Genomic DNA, 10,113 nt, shown 5'->3' on the forward strand with positions numbered 1-10,113 from the left:
CCATAACTGCCTTATCAAGAAGAGCTTCTTCGACTTCAATTACTAAGATCTCCAAGATTTCTTCATATCTTCCTCTCTCTCTCTCTCTCTCTCACAAGAAGCATGGAAGGTCTGATCAAGGGCTTGGTTGACGTGGCACTAGGTCATAACAACGACGAACGTGATGATGATCGCCGGCAAGGAGATTCGGACCCACAGTCCCGCGAAGACCGGTCCAGATCCAGCTGGGCTGAGGTCAATCTCTCTCTCAAATTTGTGATCATCGGCGATTGATTTCCTGACCGGCGACGATCCGTGTTGTACAGGTGGTTTCCGGCGAACAGGACGGCGATGGAGAGAGCGGTGGTCGAAGATCGCAGCCTCATGGACGCGGTCAGAACCGGAGGAATGCTGAGGTTTGGATCGAGATCGGATCGGATCGGATCAGATTAGGTTTGATTTGATGCTGAAGAAATGATGATATCCTATACATATAATTGTGATTCGGTCTGTATATAGGAGCCAAGTGGTGATCGAGCTGAAGAGGATGATGCTGATTTGAGACCTTCCAGGCGCAGCCAGAAGGTCAATTTTATCAATTTATATTTAATTTTGTTTGTGGAAATTCAATGTCACTTAAATGGAAAGAGCCATAGTGAATGGAAACAGACTGGAATATAATACAAATGGAATTTCTCCTACTGATATATCACTCGGAAAGCCATAAGGAAATGGTTTTTTTTTTTTTTTTTTATTATTATTTATTTTTCTGCTCGTCTGATGTTCTTCGTGTCTCTTGCATCAGCTTGAATGAAAAGTCCCAGAAAACAGGCTCACAACAAAATGTTTATCACGTTGCGACTAATCAGACCCCTAAGGACTGAATGAAAATTTACTTTCTAATTACATCGAGGTTTGAATATAAACAGCTCTCACTGTGTTCTAAATTCAGGTAAAACAAGAAGAGTATGGGAGACATGAAGATAGTTATGGCCAAACCTATGGGACTAGTAAACAGGTGATTTTTTTTTTTTTTTTTTACTTGTTTTCTTTTGCTCACTAATTAATAAGTTCTTTCTGATAGGAAGCTGAGGAGGTAAGCAACGATGATGGATGGGAGACTGTTGGCAAAAAGCCACAGAGGCGACAGCACAAGGTTCGTTTTTTATACGACTATGTCACGCATCCTAAAATGGCATATGAATATGAACTCACTTTCGAACTTAAATCTCTACTAACGATCGCACGTCCTTGATGGGTTGTGTTAGCAATCACGCATCGAAAAGATGAAATTACTTTGCAAGATTTATAAAGTCACTTGTTACTCTCATTGATTCCCCCTTTGCCCGACTTTTACCCTGTTTATAGAATAGAGTTCACCATGTTCCCATTATTTGTTTGAATAATGATAACAAATCTTTTGGAGAAAAAAATAGTGAAAAATGTATACAACTAGATGCAGAAAGCCATTTTTCTCAAGTAAACATTTAAACAATGTATTTTTCTTATTCTAATCCTATCACCAATTTATACTTTTCTAGCTGTTTTACTCCAATCTTCTTTTATAGCTTCTTCCCAACACAATAAGAAACTTCTTTTTTCACTTTAAAAAATCATGTTTTCTTCTTCTCCTTCTTGTCCATAAAATTTTAAAACGAAGCATGTTCAGAAAAGAACCTAACTCAATACGAAGAACCATGTGCCCCTCAGATCCCAACAAACAACTGGGGCAGATTCAAACGGCCCGCGACGGAGCAAGACAACATTTAAAGAGTGTATTTTTCTTATTATAATCCTATCATCAGTTCCACTTTTCTAATTATTTACTCCAATTTTCTTTTAAAGCTTCTTCCCAACACAATAAGAAACTTCTTTTTTGCACTTAAAAAATTTCATTTTTTTTCTTCTTCTTATCCATAAAATTTCACAACGAATCACGTTCAGAAAAGAACCTAACTCAATACAAAGAACCATGTGTCCTCAGATCCCAACAAACAACTGGGGCGGATTCAAACGGCCAGCGACGGAGCAACACTACTCCGACGAAGTCGAACTCGGCGGCGGCGCCACAGACCCGACCGAGGAAGAGCTCCGCGACGTGTCTCTCGCCTGCAACAAGCTCTGGGATCTCGACACGAACCGCCTCGTCCCAGGGAAGGACTACGAGGTCGACTGCGGCGACGGAAAGAAGGTTTACGGGAGAGACGACGCGGCCGCGGCCTCACTCTTCACGTGGCTCGACGAGGACGTCTTGAAGAAGCCGACTTTCTCGCGCTTCTGCTCTCTCCTCGACAACTACAACCCGAACCAGGGAAGCAGAGAGGTCGTGACCCGCGAGGAGAAAGAAGAGCAGGCCGCGTTCGTCGAGGAGATCAGCCGGACCGCCCCGATCAAGTACCTTCGCAGCTACCTCTCTGCGAAAGGCGTCGCGCCCCGGGACTCGCAGGGCTTCAAGACGATGCTCACGAGCCTCTGGTTCGATCTCTACGGACGCTGCGGGACATCTGGATCGTCGTCGGCTTTCGAGCACGTTTTCGTCGGGGAAGTGAAGCAGCAGGGAGAGCAAGAGATCTCCGGGTTTCATAACTGGCTTCAGGTATATATCCCTTCCCTTTTTACGGATCCTTTACATTCTTTAAACAATGGGAAAAAAAATATATTTAAATGATCATGGGCTGTGGGAGAGCCGAGATTTTAAGTCAAGAAGGACGTAATTTAATTTTTTAGGGGAGGTGTAAGAAAAAATTATATTCAGAGGTAGAGGTGTATGGGAAAAATAATGTAACTTTAGGCTAAAAATGTAAACAAGTAATATAAATTAGAGTTCAAAAGATAAATTTTATAAAGTTCAGGGGCGTAGTCTCCGAGCCGTGCCCTCCATGATCACGGATTAATTCTGTCATTGACAATTGGTATTGAGATGGAACTCGATTGTGATACTTTAATTTTGCCTCAAAAACTAATTGAGTTTCTTATAAACGAATTGCTTCGAACACTGAATTTGCCGCTTCCTTGGAAAATCAGTAATACATCTTTTTTAAATATTACTAGAAAGTATGATTTCGTTGCTACTACTAGCCTTTTTTTACTTGGTCCTGAAGTAATGTCTAGCTATACAGTCTATGAACTTTTTTTTTTTTTTCTTTTTTTTTCTTTTTTTTGTTTGTTTATTACCAGTTTTACCTTGAAGAGGCAAAAGGAACGGTCGACTACCAAGGCTATATATTCCCAAGACGCCGCGGACAAACTGTAAGCGACTGTTTGCCTGTTTTGATTTTCTTTCCATTTGGATGCCAATAGACCAGAAGTGATTTTTTTCATTTTTTCTTTTGAATTATAAAATGAAAACATGAAAACATAGAATTTATAGAACCCATCTGAGAAAAGAAGAATGGATTTTTTCTTCTTCATGTTGTTGCTGATGGATGTAACTTTATTTGCAGCCTGACTCAGAGACCCAATTGCTGACCCTCCAATTCGAATGGAATGGAATTCTGAAATCTGTGTCAAGCACTTTGGTTGGCGTTAGCCCGGAGTTTGAGATCGCACTGTACACTCTGTGTTTCTTTGTCGGCGGAGAGGATAACCGTGTTCAATTGGGTCCTTACTCTGTCAATATCAAATGCTATGGCCATGGTGACCGAATTGGCTCCGTGTTTCCCGTGTCGGAAAGTTAGCCAACGAAAAAAAAAGGTCAGCCCTCACCTATATTTGTGAGAACTGTAATATGTTTTAGACTTGAAGCAACTACATTTTTAACATGTAGAGACACCATGAGAACATGCCTTAGAAGTGTGTGTTAATGCTACTTAGTTTGTTTTTGAACCACTCAGTGTATGAATGAAGATTTCAATGGTCTAAAAACATTATCAAGATTTTTGAGCCTTTTTCTCATTTATAGAGAGGCGTTTTTTTTTCTTTTGGAGTACTTGTGATCTAATAAAAGAGCCTTTATAGATATATTAGTCGTTCCTTCCCAGAAAAATTCAATCATGTCATGTTATGATAATTGCTCGACTAACACAGAAAACAGACGTTTCTTAGAACGCAAGCAACATAGTTCAAACTTTGTAAAACAAGAATTAAAAAGCAAATACATAACTTAGCACGAGAATTCTCCTAGTTCGGTTGAAAATTGACCTACATGTAGCCTTAGAGATGAATCCAATGTCGGCGAGTCAATCAGTCTCTCTGATTTTACACTAACAACGCAAACATCGATCTCATGAACCCATACTATTCACTCTCTCAAAGTTTCCCTTGTATTTTTTGAATCATTCATTTATGCATGAAAATGAATAACGAATAGATAAATGTGACTTAAAACTCTATTTATGAACAAGACTTGAATCCCAAGCTGATATGATTCAACGGTCAGTAGGTGTATCAAATTCAAACTTTAGCCTTTTCTCGTGATGCTCTGATATTGCTACATGTAGAAGATAAGAGAATCAATATATAAGAAATCCCAAAGTGGAAATACCCAAGCCGCCTCCTTATTATAAACTATTTTCCAGAACACCTCAATTTCATTATAAGAATACTTCGTTTTATTATAAAAAATAGTTTGTTTTATAGTCTTGTTGTTTACAGTTTCATTAGACTTATTTTTAATTTTTATTTTATATTTCACAGTTTATTTTACTTTTGATTAATATTTTACTTTTTTATATAAAAAAAATATCGGGAAAATCGTATGAAAATAAATAGTGGGATATTTATGATATGTTTTAATTCGGGTTATTTCGAAAATCAAAATCTTTGCCCGTATCCCGAAAGCATACTATAGCAAGATCTGGCCCAGCCTTTGCTCAATGCCTCTCACGAAGAAGAATCTATTTAATTTTGTTTGCAGATTTAATTTTCAAAAATGAAAGCAAATTTATTCATGACAGGACAAAAGTTCCAACTTATCATCAAAATTTAAAAAATACCAATTTTGTTTAGAATTCCGTCAACTTCATCTTTGATTGTTTTCTGACCTAAAAGTCATTAATGAACGCAAGCGAGCTATAAAACATGGAAGCAGTGAGCAAGATATGAGGTGAGATAGAGATACGAAACAAAAGTAAGAGAATAGATGAACGATGAAACATTTATAGTTTATATGAAATGACCATGTCGAACTCATTACCAATGAAAAGTCGTGATTCATGGAACTAAAGTGATAATTATGATACTATTCTTAGAATTAAAATTGAAATTGGTATCATCACTTCAATTTACTATGTGATAATTTTTTTTTCATTAATAGATATATTGCGAGCACGTGTAGGTTATAGATATTTTTATAATATTGAAGTGAAAAGTTTCTAGAGCTGGGGATGCTTTAAGAATATCCAATGTAGTTCTCTCTATAGATGGGTTTGCACATGATTTTTATATATATATACACACACACACACACAGAGTAAATAGACGTGAAAAGGACGGTTCAAAAGCTACTCCAACGGAAAGAAAAAATGAAGGTCTGTGGTTCATTAAAATATCAAGCACCATACCGGACTCTATTTTGTTGAGAAATTGCCTTTGAAGACATTTCCAAATTTCTACTATTTTAAAAAATTTACCAAACTAAGACTATCCCATTTAATCTCCTATGCGCTATTACTTTTCTGCCCCTAACTTATTTTTCAATTTTTTTCCAATTCATTTTCCCTCGTAAAACCGTTACACCTCTTCCATGCCAACTACTCTCAACCGTCACTTTCACTTCTCAATTTCTCTCTCTTCTTCTCCACTTTTCTTCTCCAGTTTCCCGACCCACCCCCATTTCCTTTCGCCAAAAGACCCCCCATTTCCTTTCGCCAGTTTTCAGAACCTAAACCTCGCCATTTCTCTGACATTTCTTTACCCATTTCCGAACTCGACTACCATATCCTAAATCTCGCCGGCGGAGTCGTTTATTTTGACCCAAATGACGAAAACTCGCCTTCTCCAAAAACATGCAAATCCTAAAAATCCGACGCAGACCCAATTGACAAAATCATCAGCATGTCGGGTTACAAGATCGTGTCCGAACAAGCCACCACCTGAAACGAAAAAGGTTGACATTGTAAGTTCAAAGTTATCCATGTCGAAGCGCAAATCGGGTCCAACGTCGAAGCCATCACCTGGAAAACATCAGAAACCCCAGAGTGAACAATCAAGCGATGATGATGATGGTACAACATATAAGATAGAGTCTCGCCAAAGAATGGTAAGGAATTTCTGGTGATGGATGGTTTTTTGAAATGGTGATACACAAAGTTTTAATGACATTTCTGTAACAAAATCTCCAAAGATCTGAGGCTTTAGTTACATGCCAGAGATTTAGTTACAAACGTGTCACTGAATCTAAATTTTTTTAAGCTTCAGTTACATGTTACATACTAAGTGACACTGTTTATTTCGGAGTTTTAGTTACACTTCTGTCACTAGTTTCTTTAATTGTTTTCCTTTTAGTTACATTGTTCTCACTAGATGATAGAATGTCACTATATAAATAACTGATTGATTGTGATTTTTATGTTCAGACATTGCAACGGTACGTGACCGACGAGTCCATCGATGAATACAATTAAAATTTCGACTGGAACGTGGATAACTTCACAAAACAATGTGGAATGAAGAAAGATGAATTAGCAATGTTAGGTGGAGACTTTTATATCAATTAATGCAATAGCAAATATGCATTAATGAACTATTCAAATTGGTGGGGACATTTAATAACAATTAATGCATAATTAAATGTCGGATTTAGTTACAACAGAATTATGTTGGCGGGGGAATTTAACACCAATCAATGTTGACATGTCGAAGAAATTAAGTGGAATTAGTGACAAACATGTCACAAACTCCGGTACATTAGTGGCATATGTGTCACTAATCATGATTGCATGAAAAAAACTTGTCACTACTGCAAAGGAATGATTTGCGAATATAATAAATGTCTTGATTTAAGTAAATGATGAAATAAATGTCTGAATAATAGAAATTGTCACTATATCATAGAATAATAGAAAATAAAATTATAATGCACGCCGGACTGAAACGGAATTGGGTTTCGACATGTGGCGCAATTGTGTCTTAGTCCTCTACACCAAGAGCAATTCCGGCCAAAAGCCACATCCCATTCCCCTACATAGTGCATCCAATTCTGCTTGGGTACTTGCCATCGGGTCGCTTGTAACATCTTGGTGTGCTGACCTTAAGTTGTTTGACTTCTTCGGAGATTTTCTATGTCTCTTTTTTTGCCATATGGATAAATTACACTTGTATAGTTGGATGACCTTTTTTCTATTGTATATTACATTGAAATATATTCTCAACAACAAAATTTCGATGCCGACAAGCTGCATCTCCATGGGACATATGAAGTTGTCAACTTGAGACACACGACAACTACATATCTTACGGTATATGTTGACAACCCATGATTATCCATATTTGTCAATGACCTCAAATTCGTACACAAAAGATGGTCGGACCTGTACAACCAACGAAATACATCATTAGTGGTTACTTCTCACTATTGTAGTTACTAACTTGTGACTATTGTAGATAAAAATTTGTCACAAAAGTGGTTACTTCTCACTATTGTAGTTATTAGGTTGTCACTTAAGGAAATGCTTGTCAATATTTTAGAAACTAACTTGTCAATAAATTGGTTACTTGTAGCTATTGTAGAAATTAACTTGTCACTAAAGTGGTTACTGTATTAGTACCTCCATTAAAGAAGTGTCGCCAATGTAACCGACGAGATTGTTGTTCGCCTCAACGGAAATGAACATCATGGTTTTATAGGCTAGTTGTCTCCATTCAAAAAACCATTTTGTCATTCTCTCCCTCAAGAAATCAATGATCTTCTAAATCGGGAATTCCCTAGCTTTGAGAATGACAGAGTTCAGAGACTCGGCATTGTTCGATGTCATAATAGAATACCTTTTTCTTGCTGAAATGAGAGTAGGCTTACTTTATGGGGCCGACATCTTGAAGATAGGCTCGGACTGCTGGGTTCTCATCATCAATAATGAGCATTAACTTTTCCCACTCAGCTACTGTGTACACGTTTCCACCACCAGAAAATTTTCACTTCACTTCTTTTGTCAAATCTTTGAACTTATTTCTCACATTTTTCACTAAATGGAACATATCCGTGTTCAGATTGAGTAAATACCTTTTCGACGACACGTTTGATTCCGTTGTTTTTATCGGACAAAATGACTTGATGTTCCTTCTCTCCAAATACTTCTCTTAACTTTGTCAAGAAGTATACCCAGCCGGACGTGGTCTCCGAATCTACCACACCAAATACTAGAGAGCGCCTAAAATCTGCTCGTTTGCGTCCATCGCACACGCCGAAAAGAGAGTACCTTGAAAATAATTATTAAAAAGCATCTCGTCGATGATAATTACGGGACGTTAATACTTCCATCCTCGTTTTCAGGCGCTAAGAGACATAAAAAAAATTATTTAAATACCAAATCAGGGTTACAGGTTTTGGGTGGACATGTATTGAGGAGAGAGAAGAAGGTGTTGAGAGGTGAGAAGTGTGGGGAGAGAAAAAAAAAAGAATCTTTAGTTGATGAGAATATGTATGTGGGGTATTGGTCAAATAAAAAAAAATGTAATTAATGATATAATTTGTGATTAGAATGGGTAAAATTTTAATCTCTCTGGATTAGGGTTTTGTTGATTAGTCCTAATTTGATAAAAAAAAATTTAAAATAATAAGAATTTGGAAATGTACTTTCAAACACTCAAAAGAAATGCCCTTCTTTTGTTTGTAGTATACAACAAAAATAAGTAAAAATATCTTGCATATAGAAGATATTTTTTTATTCTTCTCTCTAAAAACTTGAAGATATTTATGGGAGACGAGGATGGCCCAATCGAGCTAAGTTACTCGATTTTCAAAACTACTATAGATCATTATATCACCAACTTCTACATCTTTAAATACTCCTTCATTTTCTAACCTCAATTATCTTCGAACATGCATATGGAGTAGCACGTGAATATGTAATACACACACACACACACACACACACACACTCATATTTGTGCTTTTTGAATCTTAATATGGAAACGGGCTAGAGCAATTGACACAGTCGATAGTTTATAATCGATTTATATGTAATCTCGTATACCAAAATTATGTGTGATAATATCATAACCACAAGGATCATATGCAATGATCATTACTTTTTGTATGGTTATAAAATGTGGACGACTTGAAACAGAAAAAAGTGTGTCAGTACCTCGGGAATATTGTACTCGTTTTGATGAAAGTTAATCATTTTGATTTTGTTTTTGTTTATTTGCATGAATTTTTACATAGAGCATTTAGTTTTATGTTTTCCTCGTCATGTGAAAGGTTAATTATAGGTTCGTTTTTATTGTGACATAAATGTATATGCCACATATTCTTTCATAATAATTTACAACTCCATCAACGTTGGTGATATTTTTGCTACAAAATATATTTCTACGGACAGAAAGATTTGGCCAATATATATGTGGTCATTTTAAGCCATACAGTCTGCCAATTCAATTTATGTTTTCTCGCTGATGAACTTATTCTTTATTTTTCTTAATATATACCATTACTTCACCGAGAAGTCTAGAATCTTGTAATTGAGAATCATTAGAGAGAGAAGAGAAGAAATTGAAAGAAAATTGATACTCAAATTAATGAGGAAGAAGAGATTTGAATCTCTTAACGAACTTGTCAAATCAGGCACAGTATAACGACGCTTAAAACAACGACATGTCATTTAACTAACCAAGCCGAATGGCAAAAGAATAAAACGACAGTAAAGATACTAAAAAAAAAAGTAATTCCGTACAAGCCAAGTAAGACTTAACCTTCAATACGCCCCCTCAAGATGAACTGTAGATATCCTTGAAGTTCATATTGAACATGAGGTTAATCAAAGCCGGCGAAGCTAATGACTATGTGAAGATGTCTACAACTTGATGTTGAGTACGGATAGGAAGAAGCTTTAACAAACCACGTTGCAAATGAACTCTGACGAAATGCAGATCAATTTCAATGTGTTTGGTCCTTTCATGGTAACTGGGGTTCGATGCGATGTGCAGAGCCATCTGGTTATCACAATAGATGACTGCTGAGCTTTGGTGAACTGATAT

At 36.8% G+C, this 10,113-nt stretch overlaps 1 protein-coding gene across 1 annotated transcript; it reads left to right on the plus strand.

Annotated features, from left to right (window-relative positions):
- On the plus strand, positions 1–3,939 carry LOC149404994 (poly(U)-specific endoribonuclease-B protein). The gene is made up of 8 exons (XM_089606737.1): positions 1–234; positions 306–395; positions 499–564; positions 932–997; positions 1,064–1,135; positions 1,964–2,575; positions 3,157–3,228; positions 3,423–3,939. Exons 1-8 carry the CDS (start codon positions 103–105, stop codon positions 3,654–3,656), a joined length of 1,344 nt encoding a protein of 447 aa, XP_089462863.1. The 5' UTR covers positions 1–102; the 3' UTR covers positions 3,657–3,939.
- Positions 3,940–10,113: the final 6,174 nt, after the last annotated feature.

Source organism: Urtica dioica, chromosome 2 (genome assembly GCF_054948205.1).
Source record: "Urtica dioica subsp. dioica isolate 48M chromosome 2, U.dioica_male_clone48M_v1_H2, whole genome shotgun sequence".
Lineage (NCBI taxonomy): Eukaryota > Viridiplantae > Streptophyta > Magnoliopsida > Rosales > Urticaceae > Urtica > Urtica dioica.

Coding starts and splice junctions, on each gene's coding strand:
- LOC149404994 (XM_089606737.1), top strand. CDS start 103: ATGGAAGGTCTGATCAAGGGCTTGGTTGACGTGGCACTAGGTCATAAC. Junction 235..305: donor CCAGATCCAGCTGGGCTGAG/GTCAATCTCTCT, acceptor CGTGTTGTACAG/GTGGTTTCCGGCGAACAGGA. Junction 396..498: donor AGAACCGGAGGAATGCTGAG/GTTTGGATCGAG, acceptor GTCTGTATATAG/GAGCCAAGTGGTGATCGAGC.